This window comes from Melopsittacus undulatus, chromosome 8 (genome assembly GCF_012275295.1).
Source record: "Melopsittacus undulatus isolate bMelUnd1 chromosome 8, bMelUnd1.mat.Z, whole genome shotgun sequence".
NCBI classification, from domain to species: Eukaryota; Metazoa; Chordata; class Aves; order Psittaciformes; family Psittaculidae; genus Melopsittacus; species Melopsittacus undulatus.
In genome coordinates, this window is record NC_047534.1 from 17,228,844 (window position 1) to 17,253,253 (window position 24,410).

At 48.7% G+C, this 24,410-nt stretch overlaps 1 protein-coding gene across 1 annotated transcript in view; it reads left to right on the plus strand.

The window, feature by feature from the left end:
• Positions 1–436: 436 nt before the first annotated feature.
• LOC101880044 (syntaxin-binding protein 4-like) overlaps positions 437–24,410 on the plus strand; it is a 35,031-nt gene continuing 11,057 nt past the window's right edge. The window contains exons 1-10 of the mRNA XM_034065846.1: positions 437–508; positions 6,359–6,454; positions 7,270–7,339; positions 8,261–8,335; positions 15,119–15,204; positions 15,836–15,956; positions 18,894–19,035; positions 19,231–19,337; positions 20,046–20,199; positions 21,736–21,808. Coding sequence (XP_033921737.1) covers positions 442–508; positions 6,359–6,454; positions 7,270–7,339; positions 8,261–8,335; positions 15,119–15,204; positions 15,836–15,956; positions 18,894–19,035; positions 19,231–19,337; positions 20,046–20,199; positions 21,736–21,808 — 991 coding nt within the window. The 5' untranslated portion in view covers positions 437–441. The remainder of the gene's footprint in view (positions 509–6,358; positions 6,455–7,269; positions 7,340–8,260; positions 8,336–15,118; positions 15,205–15,835; positions 15,957–18,893; positions 19,036–19,230; positions 19,338–20,045; positions 20,200–21,735; positions 21,809–24,410) is intronic.

Here is a 24,410-nt window from a genome sequence, read left to right on the forward strand (position 1 = left end):
AGACTGCCCACAGATCATGCCTCGCCATCTTCATTACAGGCTGTCTGTATTTGTGAAACTGCTTTATTCCTGGAACATTGGTCTGAGCTCTGATCTCATTTCCTGGGAGCTGGACAGCTGTCCAGCCCTGTTAATCTGGGGTAATGAATCATAGACAGGTCCATCAGATTTGCTGGGTGGGGAAGATGATGTCCAGCCCTGCACAAATTCTCTCATTTATCTGTAGAAACTTAAGGGGTGGGTGAGAAGGGGTTGATTTTTGCCAGTGTGGGCTTCATATGCGGCACCGTCTCCCTGAACCTGTGTGTCTACATCGTTCCATAGGCAACGTCTGGGGCGGTGGGAAGGATGTGCTTGTGTGGGTGTTGGTTGGTCACCTGGGTGTCTGTTTGCTTTGGCCTATGAAAGAAAGATGCTTCTCTTCTCTCTCCCAGGACACTGATGGGACCATATGGGATGGATCGAATTGTGCACTGCTTTGATTTCTACGACTGTGCCAATGGGCTGGGTGAGTTCTGAGGGTGCCAGGGTGGGCAGGGGCAGCTCGAGCATTCCTCCATCCCCAGCACCTCTGTCGTGATGTGCCTCCCTGTGTGAAGTCTGATCTCTCACAGGAATACTGGTCCTGGTGCCTGCCTCTGTCAAGCATCTGCTGGCACCTTTTGCAGCTGAGAGGTTAAAATAAGGTCAAAATCCTGACTAATTCCCTGTGGATGGTGAGCAGCTGCAGTGCTGGGAGCTCTGCAGGAGCCCAGGGCAGAGCCCGTCCCCTGAGCAGGATGGGGGGAGGCTTGTCAGAATGTTCTGAATTTATTACATTAAAATTTACAATTAAACTAATAATAAAAGGTAAATACAAAGCTAAGCCCTTCCCAGCTGCCTGCTCCTGCCCTGCTGCAGGCCCTGCTGGGAAGCCACCGCTATGGGTGATGCAGAGCGTAGCAGCTCTCCTTGGGCACAGGGCTGTGTGAGCTGGTTTGGGAAAGCTTGGCCCACAGGTAAAAGTATGAGCACTGAACGAGTCAGATGTCCTTCCATGGAGCTCTGAACATCAAAGCATGGGAGAGAAAGGAAAAGGGAAGGTAATATCTGTAAGAATGTGAGAAAGAGTCACAGGTTCATGAAGCTCAGCCCAAAAGGATCCCGCATAACCTCTCATCTGATCTCTGTGTATCCAGCAGCATAAATGCTGCTGCTCTTCCATGGACTTGATAAAATCCTGTGATCCTGCATTAGGATTTCTGGGGGTCCACCTCATGGCCTCTTCCATCAGTTTTAATCATGAGCGCAGCCTGTCACCCCAGAAAGCACTCGTGGGCCTCTTGGTGAGGTCCCTGGGTGACCATTGAGGACCCCTCCTGGGAAGTCAAACTCACCAAAGGAACAAATTCAGGTTTCCTGAGACCTGCAATTAATTGTAAACTCATTACTGGCTGTTTCCAGCTCGTGGGTAATGGGGCTTTCTGCATGGAGCAGATTTGCTGACACTTCCCCCTGTCTTCTGTTTATGAGGTTCATGGGACCTCAGTGAAATATGATATTTTAATCTCCAGAGGTTGATTTGGTCGAGTTGATGGGATTTTAGCTTTTGGGTTAGATTAGCTTGTTAAAGGAGGAGACCCAGAAAAGCCTGACTGGGCTGGCACTGACCTCTGGAAGAAGCACACAGATGTTGCAGCCCACTGTGAGCCACTTTGCTGTGTCCAAATACTCTTCCTTTCCCCCAGTCTGTGTGTGAGGGTCTTCGCAGGGTCTTGTGGACCCTCTACAGGGTCTTGTGATGTGTTGCAGGAAGGTATAGTGTAGTTTTCTAATGCCACCATCAGCTTTCTCCATCCTCTTCGAACACCCAAGATAAATGATTGTCCTTCAGAAATCACCCCTCTCTGCCGACAACCAACTGGTGCTTGCAGGAGCCCCATGTCTGCCGTAGGTGTAGCTGCTCAGAAAATGGCTTCTTTGGGGGGAAAAAAGTACCTCCATAAGTTTCTTCTGTTTGGATGTGCATGTTATTCCAGCAGAGTCTCTTTAGAACATCATCAGCCCTCTCAGTGCCAGCTTGGCAGGTCAGCGTTTGGCCCCGGGTCTGTTGCTCTGTGGCTTTAGGTGGCAACCCACATGTGAACCTCAGCAGAAGTTCAAAGGGGTTACCTGGGCAGCTCCTAAAACCTGAACTTTGAATTAAAGAATAGCCATCAAAGGGAAGTGCTGATTAAGAAGCCTTTCTCAGAAACACTGAGATCCCATTATCTTGACCTTCATCTTCTTAGGACAGGGCAGCGAGTGATTCACCTCCAATCTGTCCCTTCCTCTAGACAGAAAAAGCTGGCTGGGGCTGCAAGATCAACAGGGGGATTAAAGGAAATGTAATTGAACATTGCTGGCTTAGGTCTGTGCCGGCAGCCGGGAGCACGGCACGGCAGCCGGTGGGATCGGGATGCGCTGGAGATGATTACAGTTTGGCCAAACAACTGGCTTAGCCAGGACACCCCTTGACCTGTGGTACAGGGAGCCAGGAGCAGGTGAGATTACAGCCTGAGAAGTTGAGAACTGCAACAACGGCATTAGTAGGAATGGGATTAGATGCACCAGAGAAGCTCGAGGGTCTTGAAGGAGTTTATAGGATCACTAAGAACCTAAAGAAAATGCCATCTGAGACAGTCTAGCCTGTATTTCCACCTGGAGTTTCACCCTAAGCATTTGTTCTGCAAACCAGAAAATACTGGGGATGTGGGCATCAGCACCAGGACCTTTGCCAGAAAGGAAAGATTAGATAGAGGAATCCAAAATAGGCTAGATTATCTGGCCCTAAGTATGACTTAATAAGCATTATACCAGGACTGTGATAATTAAAGAGCTGTTATTTACCTAAACTGGGTCCCAAATAGGAATTTAATTAAAGTATAAAATACTTCAATCAAATACTTTTTATAAAGTTTATAAAATGCAAAGACTTCCAAGCATTCTGCCACCACAATCTTGGACAGTTCTGATTGGTTGCAAGCAGTCCAGGGCTGTCCCATATCTTGATCTGTGCCTGGGCAGGGGTAAGCCCTTCTTTCTCCTTCTCTTCCTCCTCTTCCTCCATCCTGCCATGGTAAGAACTTCCCAGTGCACTCCTCTGGGGTAAAGCTGCCATCCACAGTGCCTCCGTGGCTGGGAGGATGGTGTGGGCAAGGCCTGGCAGCACCCAGAGGGTTTTGGTTTGGGTTAAGAGTCAGGGTGTTTTTCCTCCCCCCATTAAAGTTGGAGTGTGTCTGGGAGCAATACTGTGAGTAATCACTGATTTTAATAACAAGATCGGATTTTCTCCTGACATCGCTGGGGATAAAGGAGGATTTGTAGATACTGCAGCTATATTAAGGCATTATTACAATTGATTTGTGGACACAAAAGGGAAATGAGTCATTATTGAGTTGATACCTCGGTAGAGGAGCCTGTCACAAGCAGGTCCCATTGTGCTGCTGAGTGATGCTGCAGCTGTGCCTCTTCTGAGATGCAGATTTTTACATTGTTTGTCTAATGTGTTTTACCATTCCTAATTAATTCATGTTCCTGTGTGATGAAAGATGTAGGATGACTTCCTGACCTTGGCTTAAGCTGGACTTCCAGTGTCCTCCCTGTCCAGGAGAACTGACAAGGCTTTGCTTCTGCAGGAACCCCCCATGCCAGGGGTTTCCCAAAACCATCCCAAGTGTGAGACTGCTCCCCAGGGTCTCCCTCCCAGCAAAACCCACTGGCAGCCACCAAAGCCTGGTTGGAAGCTGAGGAGATTTCCAGCTGAGCATCTTCACTGATGAGAAGGTTTTACTTTCTCTTACCATCTCTTCCCTGCATTGCTCCCATTCCTTGGTGAGGCTCGGACCACTTGGAGATACCTCTTTTGGGCAGTATTTCCAATTTTGATGAATTTCTTTTAAAATCATAGAATCATAGATTAATTTGGGTTGGAGGAACCTTTAGAATTCATTCAGTTCCAACCCCCTGCCATGGGCAAGGACACCTTTCACTAGACCAGGTTGCTCTAAGCCCCATCCAGCCTGGGCTTAAAAACTGGCAGGGATGGGGCAGCCACAACTTCTTTGATCAATCTGTCCCAAACTGCAATGGAGAACAACATTGGTGTCTGTTCCTGACATATTCTTCTGTCTGTTCCCAGTGCTGTCAGTAAAATGGGTCCTCACAGGGACTTGGGTGTTAATACATGAAGTTAATACATGAAGACTGGGGAACGAACTCCAGCACTCAGAAGGCCTGGGGTTTTGCTTTCAGGAGAAGCGGTGATTGGTGCATATAGGAATGAAACGATTGTAATGATCTGTTTTTAATCACAGTTTTAATGTAAAGGTGACTTGAAAGACAGGGTATTTCCCTAGATGTAGCTGAAAACTGTGTGGGTCCTCAGAGCAGGAGAGCTAGGGATGGAAATAGCACCATAGTTCCAAGTAATCCTGATCCAGGGTCTACTCTGCTTCCTTCCTGCTTGTTTTGGAAAGGGTTTTTGTGTTATAGAACCATAGAATCATAGAATAGTTAGGGTTGGAAAGGACCTTAGGATCATCCAGTTCCAACCCCCCTGCCATGGGCAGGGACACCTCACACTAAACCATGTCACCCAAGGCTTCATCCAACCTGGTCTTGAACACTGCCAGGGATGGAGCACTCACAGCCTCCCTGGGCAACCCATTCCAGTACCTCACCACCCTCACAGTAAAGAATTTCTTCCTTATATCCAATCTAAACCTCTCCTGTTTAAGTTTCAACCCGTTACCCCTTGTCCTACCACTACAGTCCCTAATGAATAGTCTCTCACCAGCATTCCTATACTAGGTAAGAAGCTGTGTTCTGCTCCCCTGGAGGACTGTGTTTCTTGCATGGGGTCACTTTACGCACCTCAGGACCTCACCAAGGCTTGGAGCAGCTCATAACCCCCGGCAGCAGCAGAGGATGAAGCTGCTTGGTGCTGGCAGTGCCCATCTCTGCAGTGCTGCCTGTCCTCAGCGTGCCCTCCTGCCCAGAGCAGCCAAATGCCTGACCAGCGGCTCACAGGAGAGATTTGTTAATTAAAGCCAGGCTTTTTAATCCTTCTGTCCATGGCCTGGATCTTGGAAGCAGGACTTAATGAGCCCTGGACAAACAAGTCTCTTGGGCCTTTTCCTGCCAGCCAGCTTACACATGCCAGCAGAGACAGGTCCCATGGCTGGAGAGGCAGCTGTGCAGAGCATGAGCCCTTTACCAAAGTGCTGTGGGGCACATGAACCACCCTTGGGTTTCAGAGCCATGATAAAGACGCTTCTTACACCCTGGCTCCTGCCACTGGGCTGCTCCTCCAGGGTCCAGACACTGATGAGAGGTGGCTGCTCCTGATGTCCAGCTCTGCTATTGATGGCAGCTTCCAAGGCTGTGGTGATGTTGCTGGACCCTGTCAGGAGGGTGAACTTGCAGTGGGGATGTTCTCACAGCTGTACTGGAGCTGGGGCTTGTCCAGCCATTGTACTTCAAAGGGGATCTCACAGGGAGAGCACTCCAGTAACGTTCCTTTCTAAGCACAGGCTGAGACACCCACAGCAGAATAGAATCCTTTCCCATCATGGATGAACTTGGAGCTGTTGTAGTGAGTCCAGAGGAGGCCACGGAGATGCTGTGAGGGCTGGAGCAGCTCTGCTCTGGAGCCAGGCTGAGAGAGCTGGGCTTGTTCAGCCTGGACAAGAGAAGGCTCCTTAAGGGGAGACCTTAGAGCAGCTCCAGTGCCTAAAGGGGCTACAAGAAAGCTGGAGAGGGGCTTTGGACAAGGGCCTGTAGGGACAGGCCAAGGGGGAATGGCTTTAACCTGACAGAGGGGAGACTGAGATGAGCTCTTAGGCACAAGTTCTTCCCTGTGAGGGTGCTGAGGCACTGGCACAGGTTGCCCAGAGAAGCTGTGGCTGCCCCATCCCTGGCAGTGTTCAAGGCCAGGTTGGATGGGGCTTGGAGCAACCTGGTCTGGTGGAAGGTGTCCCTGCCTGTGGCAGGGGGTTGGAACTGGAGGAGCTTTAAGGTCCCTTCCAACCCAAACTATGACTCTGTGGGTTTAGTGCTGGGGAAGATGGTGGCTCCTTACCTATTAACCTACACCTTTCTCAGAAACTTTGTCTCCACAACTGCTCCAAGCAGTACCCTCTGTGTTGTGTCAGCAGCTGCATCCTCTTGATTCTACTGCTGCTGCTTGTGTAGAGCAGGGGATAGTGGGGGCTTTTCACAAGTGGTTTTTAAAGGCGTGTCAGGCAGTGCTGGGGTGCCTGGGAGCTGGAACAGCATGTGAGATGTCCTGTGGAAATGGCAGTTCTGCCTCTGTGTCATGGCACTTCTTTTCCTCCAGGTATTAAAGTGATTGGTGGCATCAAGGAACTCACTGGAGATGAATATGGAGTTTATGTCAAGAGGATCCTTCCAGGGGGTGTTGCTTATGCGGATGGTGAGTTAAATCTGGTGCTGAGTCCTGCAAAGTCTGAGAAAAGCCCAGATCCAATGTGTTTATTTTATACATTGTCTTATTAAACATTTCAGGTGCTTCCTTCAGATTTTCTAGCAGTGCAGGCATTTGTTTAGTGTGGCAGTCACCGTAACATCCACCTGCAGCCTTGCCTTGGCTTCTCAGTATATGCATGATTGCTTCATGTCTTCAAAGCAAGATCCACCTCTTCCACACACAGAACTTTGCTTTGCTGCCTGTCCCTTCCCACATGCCACTCAGTGCTTGTAGCTCCAAAATGACCCGAGATCCTTCTGCAAATTCAGCTCTGCTCTGGGGCACTGATTCCATTCTGAGTAGCTTCAGATGAGCAGGTATTAGGCAGGGCTCTGCAGAGTTCACCTTTTGTAACTTAAACCAAAAAGATGCTTTGGTTTGGTTTTTTTTTTCCCCCAAATGTTACAACATTATTTTTCCACCTAATAAAGAAAATGGAAGGGAGAACAGGTGGAAATGCCGCTCATGGTTTTCTACCTGACCTCAAACTGCACATAGTAAAAGCTTTATTGTGTTTTTTGGGTACTGACTTTCGTAACTTCCCCCAGCTGAGGAAGTGCTGCAGCACTGTCATCAGCTGCTCAGGGAGGTTGCAGAAACCTCATCTCTGGACATCTTGAAAAACAGGTTGGAGGAGCATCTCAGGCACAACCTATGCATATTTCATCCTGTCTCTGGGCAAAGGGAGGAACTGCCCAACCTCGCCCAGTCCCTTCAAGCTGTATTTTCTGAAGTTTCTACCCATTAGTTTTTTTTTCTAGGGCGCCTGCAGCCAGGAGACCAGATCCTGGAGGTCAATGGAGAGTCCCTAATTGGGGTTACAAGTGAGAGGTACCATATCCGGATGGAAATTGTGCATTCCTGTTGCTTTTGTATAATTCTGGGAAGTGGCTCAGTCTGCAGGTTGAGGACACAAGAACACTGTTTTGTCTGTACTCCGAGGCAGACTATGCTGTTCCTAAGAGCCAACTTGGGAATTATCAGACACACTGTATAAAAACAGATGGCTGAACTCAAACTGTGCTTGTGAGATATTCTGGCATTCCCCAAAATACAGCTCTCGGCACCCCCACTCCATCTGCTGCAGCTTCCCAGCAAGTCCCACAGCTCCCAGCACAGGAGATTAGCCAGTGCCTAAGCAAGAGCTCTGTGCAGGGATTCCCTCCGGAGCTGCAATCCAGCCCCTCAGCTCCCTGATCCAGAGGAGTACTACACTTCTGGGGCACCTCTTTTCATTAATCATGGTGTTAGCCTGCTGGTTGCCTTCCATTCCTGCTGGATGGATGCTTGGGAAGCAGCACGAGGAGCTTCTCCTGTTCCCAAACCCCCAGAGCAGCTGGGTTTGAAGACAGTCCCTGAGGACATCTCTGCAGTGTGTGTCTCAGCACACTGCCCTGACTCCCATGGGGACACATGTATTTTGAACCAGAAAGCAGCTATCCCTGAGATGGAAACTTCCTAAGGAAGGAGATGTGCTGGGAGGCATCTGCCCACCGCCATGTGCATCTTCTGGGTCTCCTTGTTACTGGGGACTTCTTGTTTATTGCAGAAGTGAAAAACCCAGGCTGCGACTTGGCTGCCCTGTACAGGGCAGGGAATGGGGGTGTTCCACAAGCATCCAGATATAGTGATGGGTTGATGCCCAGGCCACAGGTCTCTGCCAAGTTTGCTGTGAGCTTTGGTAGGTGGCTGGGTGAGTGGTGGAGCACTGCAGTGAGCTGGCACTGACATGGGTCTATCCTTATCTTGCAGGGCTGTGGACATCCTGAGGACAGCATCGGCCACCAGCCACATGCGCCTTCTCATAGCCCGTGATGACGATGCCAAGTAAGAGGTGTTACCTGCACTGGGACTGGGGATCACAGCACTTGTGGGCACCTGAGCTGGGCTGCCTTTGAGCTAACACGGCTGAAAGCCCATGGTGAAGACAGATGTGGCCAAGGGTCTTTGATAACCGTACACTGGTGGGAATGCGCTGGAGCTGTAATGGGGAGGAAGCAAAGCTGGTGGCTTCCAGCTGCAGACTTGGCTCCAAGCCCAGACTGTGCCAGGTCTGTAGGGCATCCCGGCATCCAGCAGGTTTCTGCAGGAGGACCAGGGCAGCTCCAGCCTTGGCTGAAGGGGGGATATGGGCTCCTTCAGCTCCCTGTGGCCTATGACATCCTGTGCAGACCTTTGGATGAGTATGTACAGGGGCAGCAGGATCTTCCCTTTCCTTTTGTGTTAGATACATCGAGTTAAGGTCTTCCTGAGTGGATTCCTCCTTCTCAGGGAGGACAAGCAGTTTCTCCCTTAAAACTCTCCCCCTGCTGCTCCCTAGAAAACCTTGTTTTCTCTAGACTCTCTTGGAGGTTTCGAAAGGAGAAGGAAAGGGTTCAGTTTTGTCTTGGCTGGATTTAAGCTGTATGGAACAATGAGAGAGGGCAGGGTTGTGGAAACCAAAGTATGGGATTAGTAGAGTCTTTGCCTGCATCCCCTGGGAGATCTGGCACTATGTGCTGGGGCATCCCCTCCCTTGCATAGAAGCATATGTCTGAATACTTGAGGTGCACCAGGAACCACCAAAATGAGAGTGGGTCTGGGCAGAGAAGTCATGCGCTGGTGGCACTGAGGCTTTGCACTGCATATGAGTGGCTGGAGATTACAGAGGAGTTTGCTCAACATTCCCACATCCCGTTAGCATCAGAGGTGATGGTTCCATTCCTTATCCATCAGCAGCTGTGGAGCGTTACTGCCTTGGCAGGGCAGTGAGAGCGCTGTAATGACAGGGATGAGACTCATTTTGACACAGCAATACACTGGTGGAAGAATTATTTGCTATTAATGACACTATTACCTACACACTTCCAGCGAAAATAGCACCTCAAATGGTTATATTAAGTGCAAGTGGTTCAGCAGCTGCTGAGGAAGCACTGGGTGAAGTGAGCAGGTCACACAGCCAGACTTCTTTGGAGGAAGGATGCACAGGATGCACTGCTTCACCCCTGCGGTCCCTACACTTGCCTTTGTGGGGAACCAGCAGTGGGCACAACACACTGTCCCCTCTGCATGGCTGTTTCCAGGGCTGGTCCCCAGCAGGAGGGATGGGTTGCTGCAGCTGAGCACCTCCCTGTGTCCATCAACAGCAGAACTTGCTTAGGGAAACTTCATTTCTCAGCCAGAGCCCCCAGAGCAGGTTTTCTGCCTTCACCCAAGCTTTCCAGTATCTCGGTGTGCCTCCTGTATCTTAAATTGCAGCAGATATTTCTTACAGCCCTTGGATTTGTCAGCAGCTCTAGCTCCTTGCTGCATCTCCTGGCAGTCCCTGTGAAGGAGCAGCTCCAAAAACCCACTGAGGGACACTCAAAGGGCAACAAAACAATTTATTTGGCCTCCATTTGCCATTGGTTATCTGTTAAATCTGCAAAAGGTTAGCCAGCGGGAGAGCGGGGAATAATCACTTTAGTTAGTTATTTATTTTGTTTAAAGATTTGCAGAGATTTCACTTATGTAATCATCTTGCAAACTGTTTAATACACAAATACACAGTTCCAGGATTAAGGGCTGCAGAAATGGGGGAGGTATTTTTTTGCTTTCTACTTTCTTTTCCCCTTAGTTTTGTTTTTATGGATGCCCTACTGTCTTTTAAGTGTGTCCTTGAGAGGAGATGGCTCTTTGGGTGGGGACTGTCATCTCTGGAGGTGGTATCACAGACATGCTGCACCATGAACCCCCACGAGTGGAGGGCAGCCTTGCACCTTCCCACTGCTCAGCAGTGTGGCTCATGAGGCATGAAAGCTGAAGGAAGACACAGGGAGGAGTGTAACTCAGTGTATTCACAGACACATACATGCAGGTTATCTTCATAAACTCTGAGCACACAAGGCGTGCTGGAGGAGGAAACGCAATAGCTCTGGGTTTGGAAGACGGTCCAACCCGCCTGCCAGTTTTCTCAGTGACTCAGCTGAGCAGCATTTTGTTGTGGTTGCCCTTGGATGAGTTTGACTCAGAAACACTATTATTTGTCCCTGGAGTTAATTATAGGCCCAAATTACCTGTGCTTTTAATGGAACTCAGTCCTGGCGTGTATAAGATGCATGTTTTCAGCCTGTCGCATCAGCCATGCTGCAGAGAGCAGCTGTAATGCTAGGGCTTAAAGCAGAAAATTCAGATTTTGAGCTGGACATGCTGCGTTTGGAAAGTGGTTGGATGTGATTTTTGTCTGTGCTCATCTTTAGCTAATGAGGATAATTCTATTGCATACATGTAATTATTGTTTATTCATTCGCAGCCTGAAAGTTGCAATAGTTCCTTGTTCTGGTGCATTGCACAGATATCATCCTGGTCTTTCAGGTTTATCACTGTGAGAAAGCCAGTTTGCAATGCACCTCGTAGTACCTGCATGATAAAACACTAAATACATTGTATCTCCACATGACTTGCACTGTCAGCTCAGGGGGAACGGGTTCTTGCATTAACAGGGCTTGCTCAACAAGCAGGAAGGAAAAGGAAAGCAGTCTGCTTTTCTCCAATATCCAGGAATCAGCAGAGAGGCTGTTGCTGGGGATGATAGAATCATAGGATGGTTTGGGTTGGAAGGGACCTTAAGGCTCATCCAGTTCCAAGCCCCTGCCATGAGCAGAGACATCTTCCACTAGACCAGGTTGTTCCAAGCCACATCCAACTTGGTATGAATGCCAAGTTATCCCATTTTTCCTGTGAGCCCTGCATGTGAGAGTGGCAGCTCAGCCCATGGGCTGTCCATTTGGTGCTAAACTGGACAGGAGCTTGGCCAGCTCCAGCAAGCCTGGGGTGTCCCAGGGTCATCGGCTGCTCTTTGGGGAAATCCATGTATCTTTCTACCCAGAAGCTGGGAGGCATTGGTGCATGTCACTGCTTCCATAGCGTAAATGGAAAAGTAAAGCCCAGCAGCAGTGTGATGTGCTGCCCTGTGCAGCCAGGACTTGGGCTCTGTGCCAGAGCTGCTGCTCCAGAGCATCAACCCAACTGGACAATGGTGGAAATGCTGCAGCTGCTGTGTGGGAAAACTTGCTTTTGTGGTACTTCAGGTTCACGGCTCCCACTGCCCTGCAGGCTTTGGTTTTTTTGAGACAAGCTATTCATTTATCTGGTGTCACAGTCTCCTCTTTCTCCCCCAGCTGTGGTGCAGAGCTGAGGTTTCCAGATGCTCTGCTCTCATACAACCTTTGAGATAGGATTCACCCTTTGCTCCCCCAAGAACAAAAGGGCAGGACAAAAAGGTATTATGAGATAAACCAACAATGTTCTGCAGGAAAATTGATCCCCCATAGCTTAATCTGTAGCAAAGTCGGCCTACAGCTGGTTGCTGCTGGCAAACCCCATTATCCTGCTCCATGCCATGGGTGCGAGCTCTGTTACAGGGATCCTCCAGACCTCAAATGAAAAAGAGCTGTGGAAGCAATTGTTAAAATGAGCTTTCCACCTAATGCAACCCCATGGTTTGATTTTTCTTAAATAAAGCTGGACATTTTAGCCCTGCAGGAATCTGACAATTTAGAATGTTTTATTAAGGGTCAGATTTTAAATATTAAAGACATCTCCTGGTGTTTAGAAGTACAAAGCAAGACCCGTTGGCATTCCTTCAGTGTACTACATTCAGTGGCAGCGTCTGGGCATCATCTGCTCACTCACGAATTCCTTCAAATATAGCACAAAATTAATTTCTGGGAGATTGACACCAGAAAGTGTGCTGCTTGCTGCTGGGAGAAGCATGTACTTCAGGATAGTCATGTGTTTATGTCCTTGCTGGAGCTGGGGCTGCCAGTATTGACCAACAAAGCAGGAGCTGGGACAGAGCTACATGATGCAGCATTTAGTCACTTTGTCCCTACAGCGAATGGCTGCGCTGGATCTGGGCTTGACAGCAACCCTGGGCTGCGAGCAAGTAGTTCAGGCTCTGAGCAAATAATGATGAATAGTCTTTTGTGGATAGACTTAACTACATGAAATAAACAACAACAAAGAGTGCTCAGGTCATACCTGCCCTTGCTTATAACAGAGGTTGACGGCCTGGATCTGTGATTGGGGCTGCATTGTTTAGTAAGATTTAAAGAGCTGCCTGACTAGTTGCATTTGCATTGACTAAGAGTTTTTCAGCCATTGTTTTAAGTTCATAACCTGTTCTGTGCTCTGGTGAATTATTATCTGAGGAAAACGTAACAATAGATGACCACAGAAACATCCAGCCCAGAACAAAAACCCGGCTGCTCGTGGCTTGGTAACTACTGGAAATAATATGTTAGCTTCCAGCATGTTAGACCTGCATTGCAATAGGTCAGGGAGGGACAAGGCCATCCCTGTATGTGTTACCAGTGAAATGGGAGTGTGAATCAACAATAGGAATACAAAGGCTTTACTGGAAAGTTGGAAAAACTCTGCTGAGGTAAGACCTATCCAAGGCTTAATCCAGGGAATCACAGACCAGCAAACCACTGTCCTGCTGCTATAGGATCTAAGTAGCCTGTCCACTCTCTCAGTGCTTTTACACGTATTTCAGTGTCTGATGCTATGAAACTCCCTGTTAAAACAGGTTTGTGGAAGGTGGGCATTCTGAGCAAAGCAGTTGTCTGTCTTTAAGTCCATGGGTTCAGTTGACAAATACAACAGTGTTAATGCAAAGTACTGGGATTCCCCAAGACATTCCACTGAGTATTGTGTGACACTTGGATTTGAAATTAGCATTAAATGGAATAAATAAGGCATAGATTTGATGGCAATATTAGATAAGGCAGGCATTGGTCTTTGAAGTTTGTTTGATGAGCTGGTTGTTAATGGGAAGATGGAAATTACTGAGAGCACTTCCAGCAGGAACCTAAGGAGCTGATGACTCATTCATCATTTAATATTGTTGACTCTAATCTAGCCAATAATACATAACTTCTGTCCCGGTAAAGTACGCAGATGACACAATGTCTGCTTGTGTGTAAGAGCAGTCTTCTCACTGAGGAAACTTTGCTGTGGCTGGCTTACTACAGATTTATGTCTTGAGCTTGTCTGACAGTCAAGTCTGAGAACTATTCACTCATAACCAGGTTATTCCTGTGGCTATAGCATCAAGAAGACACCTTCCCATGGGGATTCCCTCATGCCTTCAAAGTGGACATCTAATGTGGCTACAGAAGCACTTTCAGGGTCCCTCCCCATTGCTTGGCTGCTTGTGTAATGACACATGTAAGAAATGAGTCATCCTTGAGGCTCTTCTCTCTGCCAAAAGGTTGGATCAGTCAGGTAGTGCTGGGTTATGAAGGGAGAGGACCACACAGTTGCAGAGGGGCAGCATGCTCCTGGCAGTGAAGAGCCACCATGGCAGAGATGGGCACAGCAGGCTGATGCTTGAGCATGGCACCCCGTTTCCATGCCTCCTCATCCCAAAGGATATGAGAGGCTCACAGCAGCTCAAGGAAGGGTTTCAGAAACACTGCAGGAAGTGGTAAACATGGTTTCTGGGGGTTCTTAATGGGCTTTAAAACTCAGCATGTTCCATTTGACAAAAGGAAGGTCAAGAAGCAGTTCACTGTTGTGCACAGGTAGTTGCAGCTCATCAGGGGCTCAGCATGCTTGAGTAGTTATATGGTGGTCAAACTCAACCTAGAAGCAAAGCATTAATGAAGGCACTTGGGCACTGAGCCATCTTTCCATGGATGGTGTGGATGAGGCTACATTGCAGGGATGTAATTCAGGAAGCAGGGGTGGCTTACCTCAAGACAAAGGGATCACACTAACTGTGGGCTGCCATTCTTCCCTGTTCTTGAATTCCCTGACAAGCCCTTCTGATCTTGATAGCTGTACATTTACTGCACACTTAATGCATGCAGGTCTTTGTTAAGGAATTACACTCCAAGAGTTTAGCCTAAGAAGTTCACAAAGGACATTGCCATGGATTGATTCAGAGTAGTGGGATGCTTCTTTTGCATGTGCTTCAGAAGCCATCTTCCACCTTTACCACAGCAAGAGCTAGAAGGATCTGCTTTCTGTCTAGGAAAGGAGAATTAATACCAGAATAAACTACACTTAACTATTCGAGAAGGAGTCAGCAACAGGCCAAGCATTTCTGGTTTATGTTTGCATAGTTGCAGCTCCTTCTGGCAGTCTGTGTGATTTGTGTGGCCTCTTAACAAAACTTTGGAGTCTTTCACTTGGGGGTGAAATTATTCCAGCTGATTCCTGGGAGGCTCAGTGTGGTGGGGTGCAGGGCTGGGGTGCGAGGCAGGGTTCCTGTGTTCATCAGGCCTCCCTCAGGAAGAACAGTCCCCAGCACCAGTGCTTGTCCATATGTCCCTTCTGAGCTCCTTTTGCCCAAATTTGCCCTCAACGCTTCCCAGAGCAGGGAAGGAGCACCCCAAAGCTCCAGCTCATCACCGGAACATGCATTGCCATGGGATTGATTATTTGCCTCAAGCCTTGCACAGCCTCCTGAAACCAGTGGGGTTACCCTTACAAATGAGGAAGCTCTGTCTGCTCCCCACTGCTGGCAGGTGCTAGCCCTACAGACTTGGTGGTAAACTGCTGCCATCAGAGGCACTGCTGTGGTATAATCAGGTGAGGAACAGTTTTGAGCAGCCGCTGACTATGCCCTGGTTTTGTTTGCAGGAGAGAGTTTTCTGAGCTGCTGGAGAAGTTCGGCTCCCAGAGCAACACGGGCTCAGCACGGAGCTCACCAATCCTGCATGGCAGCAGTGAGTAGCTCAGGATGCTTTTGGGGGGAAACCAAAAGCCCCTCTTGCTGCTGAGACAGTTTTCCTTTGCCCAGTGTTGTATTGCAGGAGTGGTGATTGGATTTGTGTAGGTGTTTGGGTGGAGGTTTGAGGAAGAGAAGTCCTGTAACTGCTTGCCAGATCCCCACACTCTGCTTCATTGGTGTGCTGGGCAGGTTAACTCATCAGCACCTGCCTCTGCAGGTGCAGCTTTCTGCTATGGATTTCAAAGCATTTCAGCAATAATTCATTCAATGATTATTAGGTTTTCATTTGCAAAAGGGAAACATTCAATGACATAAATGGGGTCAACCCAAGCAAGGTGCCAGGACACCAAATCATGTGTGCATAGGGAAAGAAGCCATCCCTCTGGCTTAGCATCCTTCCCCTATGCAGAGGTACATAGGGCTGGCAGAGGGGTGAAAGGCCCAACTGGAATTATGCTGAGGCAGCTCCAAGTTTCTTCTCTATGAGCAATAAACTGAGGTCTTCAAATATGTGATTTATCCCAAAAGGCTGGGAAAATGGTGTCAGCTCTCAGTGTTAGAGTATGTAAGGAGGATGATCCTGGAGTATTTGTGTTCCCTGCACTGACTCTGACTTTGCTGTTCAGGTCGGTACCTGGAAAGTACATCCTCAGGCTCCTCCTCACGCTCCCAGAGTCCGCTGCTGCTGAGCCCTGCCAATTCCCATGGCCCCTTCATCGGGAACCCGGTGCATCCCCTGAACGCACAGTATGTATGGGTCACGTAGGGCTGGCCCTGCAAACCTATCCCTTGGTCAGTCATGAAGATCGTAGAATCATAAGACTGGAAGGGACCTTAAAGCTCCTCCAGTTCCAACCCCCTGCCACACGCAGGGACACCTTCCACCAGACCAGGTTGCTCCAAGCCCCATCCAACCTGGCCTTGAACACTGCCAGGGATGGGGCAGCCACAGCTTCTCTGGGCACCCTGTGCCAGCGCCTCAGCACCCTCACAGGGAAGAACTTCTGTCTAAGAGCTCATCTCAGTCTCCCCTCTGTCAGGTTAAAGCCATTCCCCCTTGTCCTGTCCCTACAGGCCCTTGTCCAAAGCCCCTCTCCAGGTTTCTTGGAGCCCCTTTAGGCACTGGAGCTGCTCTAAGGTCTCCCCAGAGCTGACACTGTCTTAGAGGAAGATCCAGTAAATAATTCCAGTGCTTGAAGAACTTCTTTGTCCATCCTTATGCCCTCTATATGGCCATATCACCACGATGGCGAGGAGACTACAGCATCTTCTAGAAGTCCTTGTTGCAGTGGTATCTTGACTGCTCCTGGGAAGCCTGGGCCCAAGAGCTGACAGCTTCCCTGTAGAGGCAGTCAATATGCCTGCAATATGGTTAACCACACAACTGCTCCCCTTCCTCTTCTCTGACACCCAGGGGGAAGCTGTAGCTTACAGCCCACGGAAGAGACCCTGCACATCACCTTTATCGACCATGTCATGAGCAGAGTATCTCTCAGCTCCAAGTTTCCTGTGTTTGAGTGTTTGTGTGAGGCCAGCGGTGCCTTCAGAAGGTGTTTCAGGAGCTTGTTTTCTATTGCCCTGCTTCCAGCACGTTGACATCATGCAAAAGCACAAGCACTGCCCTCTTGATGCAAATGCTCTGACACCCTTTGTTTTGGTTTCAACAGTGGCTGCCTACAGACACTGCATCCTTTTGTCTGTAGAGCATCTCCTGAAGCATGTGTTTTCATGTGGTCATCTGTCCCTTTCATATTTTGCAGGGTCAGAGGTTGGGACAGGCAGAGCTTGTTTGTCTGTGAGTCTCACCTCCGGGTGCTCGGGGTTGCCCTCCTCAAGAGGGACAGCTCGAAGGCTGTTAACAGTTGTGGAATTGGGACCATGCTGTCCCCAGCATTTGCAGCTTCCTTTCTTTTGCCAGCATAAACAAGCCAAGTTGCTGGTAAAGAGAATCAGCCCTCACTGCAGAACCAGTAAATCCTCTTGCTAAATACCAGCTTATTAAGGATTTGCAGAGGACAAATATTTGGCACCAGAGGTTTAAGCTGCTTGCGTGAAGTGAGAGACCCTTACACAGGAGAGACCAGCTCATCTCCTTGGCAGCTGGTTTGGACAGATGAGACATCCTTGCTCTGCTGTTAACCCACTCCAGGCTGTGATATAGGCTGGAGGGGACTTGGTTTGGTGACATCCTCACTCACCTGCTCTTCTGCTTGTCTCCATGGCACTGCCAGTCCCCCATGGTATTCTCCTGGGAGCAGCAAGAGCTGTTTCAAATCCCAGACCACTGATTGCCGCTGAGCAAGGTCAGCCACAGAAATGTCACTTTGGCCATGGGTCTTTTCATGCATGTGGCTGCCATCCCTTCTACTCACCACACGTTGTTCCCAGGCTGTGGCCTCCCATCGTGGTGTCATCTGAAGTTCCATCACCCCATGGAGCAACGGGACTCAGATATGATTCAGTCTTGCCCAAGATAGTGTCTGATACTTTGATTTTAAAGAAGAGGTTTAGAGCTAAATTTTGTGGTATTGTTTTCCTAAAATATTTCTTAGAGCAATGTTTTTTCATCAGACTAAGCTGCATGCTGCATGAATACAGTCCCTTTCCCCATCAAAGCCTTTCCCAGGGGCCCGCTGCCAGTCTGGGGGTGCTCTGTCACTAGGGTGTCTGACCACTGGGGATGGCACTGCTGTGAGCACAGGGCAGTGACACACTGGTGTCACTGTGAGGCATGGGATGCACATCAGTAGCTATCGTTGTGTCTCAAGTTATCAGGTAACACAGGGAGGAGCCTCTTTGGTGAGTGCTTGCTATGGAAATAAACTGAGAGAGAAAAGCCAGCTGACCCCAGCCCATGAGGAGGAAAAGGCTTGCTAATCCCACCAAATCCTTCCCAACACCTCCCTGTTGCAATGCTGTCCATCAGTGCATGTCTGGTCTGTGAAATCTCTGCTCCCACAAACACTCGCTGCAATCCCTAAACCTCCCTCCTGGCACAGAGCTGCCTGCTGTGGCCTGCTCTGGGTGGCTGGTTGGGTCCTGTCTAGCAGGCAGCTCTTGGAGGGTAGGATTCAACACTGGTGCTCCATCTGCAGCACATCTTTGATGGGGCAAGTCATCTCTACCACTGCCAACAAAGTCAATCACAGGAGGTAGGTATTTGCTATAAAGATGCTTAAGGGCTCATTTCTTAAGGTATCTTGTGAGATTTTGAGTCCAAACCTCAGGTAAGCCATAGCTCTGTGTCCTGAGCTTCAATTTAACCTTTGCTAAGGGCTGGTTAATAGCTGGCCCATTTGCAAATTGGCATCTGGTGATTTAGCTGGATTCAGACAACAACCACATTAATCCTTTGTGTCCTTTTGCCTATAAAAACCCAGGCTGACAAATTCCTGTTAAAACTTTAGTTTCTTCTCTCTTTATTTGCTAAATGCAAACAAGTAGTCCCCAGCATTTGGGATTATGTGAGCCAGTTATCTTCCTAAAGCTGCACAATGTCTGCTGAGAAATGGGAGTCCTTACCTCCTCTTTCCATGGTTGGTTGGAAGAAATGATGCAGAGGTAGGAAAAGTTGGGAGAAGTTAGAAGGCTCATGCATGGAAAGACTCGCAGGCGGTTTGTTCAGTGACATGGGAAAATAAACCAGATCACCTGGAATCACCTGCTAACATCTTTCCCTTGCAGCTACTCCACTGAATCAGGAATCCAGAGCATTTCTATAGCAAACTCCTCAGGCTTAGGGCTGACAATCAGTGGTGGATCCAACAGGCCTGATGGCCCCATGGTTTATGTTCAAGAGCTTCTGCCAGATGGTGACTGTTACAAGGTAAGGCAGCGTGGAGACCCTCGGTGACTTTGCAAACAGGGGCCTCTCCTAGAGGATGTAGCTGTTCTGAAGCAGCTTTTCTAAGAATAGATGAATAATGTGTTGCATGGACTAATGATGATTTTGGCTGCAGGAGAAGGCTTTGGGGAGAGAGACATTCCTTCCCAATGCTGTGACTTTCTCCTCTTTGTTTAGGATGGTCGGCTCCGACCTGGTGACCAACTGATTGCTATCAATAAAGATTCTTTGGTGGGCAGCACATATGAAGAGGCCAGAAAAACAATTGCAAAAGCCAAATTAAGGTGAGCATATTTCCTGTCATCATCATGGTGCTGTTGAGTCTTGGGCAGAAACTCTTCATTTTATACCAGTGTTTGGCTTTAAGAAGCATGAGGCTTTTTAGCCTTCATTGATGCTTCAACCTTTCACAAGGGCCTGTAGGGACAGGACAAGGGGGAATGGCTTTAACTGGACAGAGGGGAGACTGAGATGAGCTTTTAGGCAGAAGTTCTTCCCTGTGAGGGTGCTGAGGCACCTGCACAGGGTGCCCAGAGAAGCTGTGGCTGCCCCATCCCTGGCAGTGTTCAAGGCCAGGTTGGATGGGGCTTGGAGCAACCTGGTCTGGTGGAAGGTGTCCCTGCCTGTGGCAGGGGGTTAGAACTGGATGAGCTTTAAGGTCCCTTCCAACCCAAACCAGTCTGGGATCCTGTGGTCCTGATAGGTGGTCATATGAGGAAATCTTGAGTGCATGGATCATCCTGAAGTGTAATCCAGACCTTCCCAATGTTCTCGTCCTCATGAATATCCCCCATCAGTCCCCAGCAGAGTTCTGCAACAGAACTCAAGTTCAAACAAGCTACAAGGCGAGTGAAGATCCAGCTACACTGGTGCAGGCTACACAAGCTTAAGTGAGATTATCTTGGAGAAAGAGCCACAGGCATGGAAGTTCTGCAACTTGTGCTTCTTATTTTCTTGTTGTTACAATGTTCTGTACTTGTTGTTTGTTTAAGACATGAAGGAAGCACAGAAGTGGCCTTTATTCCTGGAAGGGGACGGTTACATCCTGGACTGTCAGTGCATAACAACATCCCATTGCCACCTCCAAAGGCTGTGGGAAACGGTCTGAGTTCCTGCAGGCTGAAGGTCCATGTGAGGTCCCCAGAGGTAGGTTGATGTTCATCTTTAAGACTTATCTTGCAGACATCAGTCTGTGATCTTTCTTTGATCAGAAAACTCTTCTTTAGGGACTGCATGGCAGTCCTTCCAGATGGTGGGAAGTCTGTAATGCTGATGTATATAGCCCTGGTTTACAGCCAGGTATTTTAAATCTGAAATATTGTTTCTTCTGTCTTGGATTTGAGACATCTGTGGAGGTAATGAAAGGAGTTTCATCTCCAGAGCCTGCATTCAGACCTGCTTCAGAAGTCTCAGGTTTTAAAAACACAAACCCCTTCTGTGGATAGGAACCTGCATCTCATTCAACACCAGTCATAGAGCTGGAAGGGATCTCCGGAGTCGGTTTGATCTAGTCTCCTACGCAAAGGCATGAACAACTTCCTACCCAAAGGCAGGAAACACTCTTTATTTTGCTCTGATGAGGATGAATCCACAGCATTCCTCAGCAGCCCAGTTCTGTTCTTCACTAGTCTAATGATAAACCAGGCTAATTCCTCCCATGAAGCCTTGCCCTGTATTTGTGTTTGCAGAGCCAAGTACTCAAGCTGTGCGTGATGAGGCAGTTTAACCACACAACCCTCATGATAATTTAGGTCTGTGGCTGGATTCTATGCATTTGTCACCCCTCTCCTGCACTGGTGCTGTTCCAGGTGTCTCTTCTGCTCTCTTTCACATAAGCTTCTGTTAGCAAAGGCCATCAGGGTGTTCCCTCCATACAAGCATCATTCATAAACCATCTTTCTTTCCAGACCCTATGGAGGCACAGATTGGCAGGAATGTCATACACATACTGGCTTTGGGTGTAACAGGCTGGAGACATGCTCATGAAAGTCAGCCTTAGCCCACATATATGTAGCTGGGTGACGCAGTTAGATCCTTCACTGGCAGAAGGCTGAACTTGTGTAAAGTTGTGCACCTGTATGAAATTACACTGCCAGCTGGAATTCAATTGCTCCTTTCCTCCTTTTGCCCCTGAAAGATGGAACTTTTAATGAGGTCTGGGCTTCTACACTAGGGAAAGTTTGTTCCGGCACCCATGGTATCTGCCTCTATGTCCTCAGCACTTGTCCTGTGCTCCTCTTAGCATCTAAGTTCCCAGCTGTGGAAGCTCCGTCTCGGTGGTGCTCAGCATATCCTACCCTCTGACTATTTTTCCAGCCATGACCTGGCACTTAAGAAAGGCTCTGCACTGGGTTCAGCTTCCTGCCATGCTCACTGTGATAACTCTGTGTTTTGGGGCAAATGATAAACTGGCTGTGGTCAGGTGCAGGACCTCACTGGTAGGTTGGATGCAGAGGCTTAGGGAGAACCTCTATGGGAAAACCATACAAGGTTAAATGCATCCTCAGCTGTCAGTCACAGTTCCAGCTTGGCCCATCTGCACAAGAGATGTATATGTGGGACCTTTACTCTTTATAGGACAGATGGGTTTCTCTCTCTCAAACACATCTATCTTCTGCTTTTTATTTATCCCAGCAGATTCCGCTTAGCAACTGTTTGTGCTGTTTTCTCTTGTTTTTCTAGAACAGACATGAAAATAATTTTCCTGTGCCTTCTTTGTCACCAGACATTTGCCCACCAGAGCTTACTGTGTCAGGTAAGAGCCCTGCTAAACTGTTTCCTTTGTGTAGGTGACAAGCACAGCCTTGGCTCTTCAGTGTTAAGGAGGATGGAATTAATTCTGATCAGTGTTTATTCTGCTGTAGTGGAATCTAAAGGGGTGATAATGACCCTCAGCCTGCTGGGAGAGAGGGAAGGCAGCAGCTTGGCTTTCTTAATGGGTAGTAATTATGTTAATGTTTGTCCATAGTGGCAAAATTCTTTACTAAGGCCTAAGAGGTCTCAGGTATTCATAGGAAACAACTTCTCCCATTCCCGGCCTGTGGTTCAGCTGCAGCAGTGTCTTTGCCCATGTGCAAAGATCATGTCAGACTTGCACGCAGCAGCTCTCCTTGCAGGCAGCATTCCCTTCTGCTGGAAATGGTGGTTCCTTGGGACACAGCTTAAAAAAGTCAGCTAATGAGAGCTGTGCTGTACACAGTGACCTGGGGTGTTATGCAGTCTATGATGTCAACACGAGGAAGTGAACTCAAATCATCATGTAGTTTCACAGGTCTTATAGAAATCAGAGAAAAAATCAATAACTGCCATGGTCCACTGCCAAGGGAGATGTCCTCCAATAAGATATTCCATATTCCTATAATACGAAGGTTACTCCTGCCATAAGCAAAAGATGGGCTTTCCCTGATGAATCCCTAGCAAGTGCTACCATCATTCTCATGATTCAAGTTTGCCAGCCTTTCCTTCCCCATGCATTGCCAAGGCACTGGCCCTGCTTGCCAATCCCTGTGCCATGTTGTAATTCCCATCTGGAAGGCTGAAAGCAAGACTGCAAGGTAAATTGTGTTTAGTCTATACATGGGATTAGCAGGAGAGACAGGGAGCAGACAGTGCTGGCTTGGGTGTGCATCAGTGTTCTGCTCCCAGGGATGCCTGTCTCAACATGGGCAAGCTCAGCAGGCTTCATGCTTCCATGCTGCTCACTGCAAAGACCCTCAGACTACCCTTGCTCTGTCCTCCCTGTCCCGAGCATCCTGCAGCCTTGATTTTGAGTAGGCTCTTAGGTGGCCACCATTGACAGCCAGAGGTCCCAGTGATGGTATGTAAAGACTGGGTCATGTAGAGAATCCAGCAAATAGCAATGACCTCATTGCTTCCTGACTTAGCCAGGGGATTTTATTACACACAGGTTTTTCACGTGAGACGCTGAGGAGGCTTTGTGTCAGTGTTGTCATCCATGAAACCAGACAACTGGCTTTGAAAGAGCAGCAGCCAGGCCTGGAGCTTGGGCCAGTGACTGCCGCTCTCTCTGTGCCTGATGGCTGCCCTGAATATCTCCATATCCAGAGCCAGCAGGAAAGCCACGTGGAGCTAATCCTGATAAGCCATGCGCTGAAGGGTAAAAGCTCTGCCCTTGAACCTGGAGAGTAAAGTGTTGGTGGCCGCTCTAGCAAGCCCATTTATTACCTCTTGCTGCTTCCCAGCTGCTGGTGTTAGCAGGGCGGATGAATACCTGGATTAGGAGGATTACACTTGTGCAGCACCTCCCCTGGCTCTTGCTGCCTTCTCCTTATGCCTGGTCCCTGCCCTGATGGGCAGGAGGGGTTCAGGAGAAGCGGTGTTCATTGGCAATCCAGGGCTTCCTGTGATGTTAAATAAATCCCAGGCAGGGGAAAGAAATTGCTCCCTCAGCAAATCCCGTGCCACTGGCAGGAGAAGCAATTTTGTCACCAAGCAGGGCTGACAGCTAGGGTGTGAGCAGGGCTACACCTTTGGAGTTTGGGAGCTCTGGAGCAGGTAACGCCTTCTGCAGCCCTTTTCCCAAGGAATGTCACGTTTCCTTATAGACAATAGTTAATCACAATGGGAAAGGTGGGGTTCTCTTGAGGGAGGGAGGAGCACAGCTGGCAGGCCATGGCAGCAGGGCTTGTACTCTGGACCATACCAGCTGTGAAGGCAGTGCTGGTAAGGATGATCTCAGGGCAGCTTTTTGCTTTCCTGGTGCCATTTCTGCCTCTTTCTCCCTCTGTGTCTGCCTCATACAGCATGTGGCTCCTTCTACCCAAAACCACTTTCCTGCCCAACTGAGGGTGCAAGGCTTTCTGCAGTCTTGGGGAAGGAAAAAGTCTTGCACCAGTGTTTTTCCGCCTTGCTTTAAATCCATTGACTCCCTTTTCCATGGATGTTGTGAAAGCCAAGGCTGCATTTTCCATTCTTTTATCTTCCAATACCTAAAGAGGCTACAAGAAAGCTGGAGAGGGGCTTTGGACAAGGGCCTGTAGGGACAGGACAAGGGGGAATGGCTTTAACCTGAGAGAGGGGAGACTGAGATGAGCTCTTAGGCAGAAGTTCTTCCCTGTGAGGGTGCTGAGGCGCTGGCACAGGGTGCCCAGAGAAGCTGTGGCTGCCCCATCCCTGGCAGTGTTCAAGGCCAGGTTGGATGGGGCTTGGAGCAACCTGGTCTGGTGGAAGGTGTCCCTGCCTGTGGCAGGGGGTTGGAAGTGGAGGAGCTTTAAGGTCCCTTCCAATCAAAATCATTCTATGCTTCTATGATTTTATACAATGTTCCGTTTCAGTTCTGTTTAATCAATCAAAGAAGGCAAAATCAGGCAGGTTGTTGCTGGTTGGTTTTTTTTTTT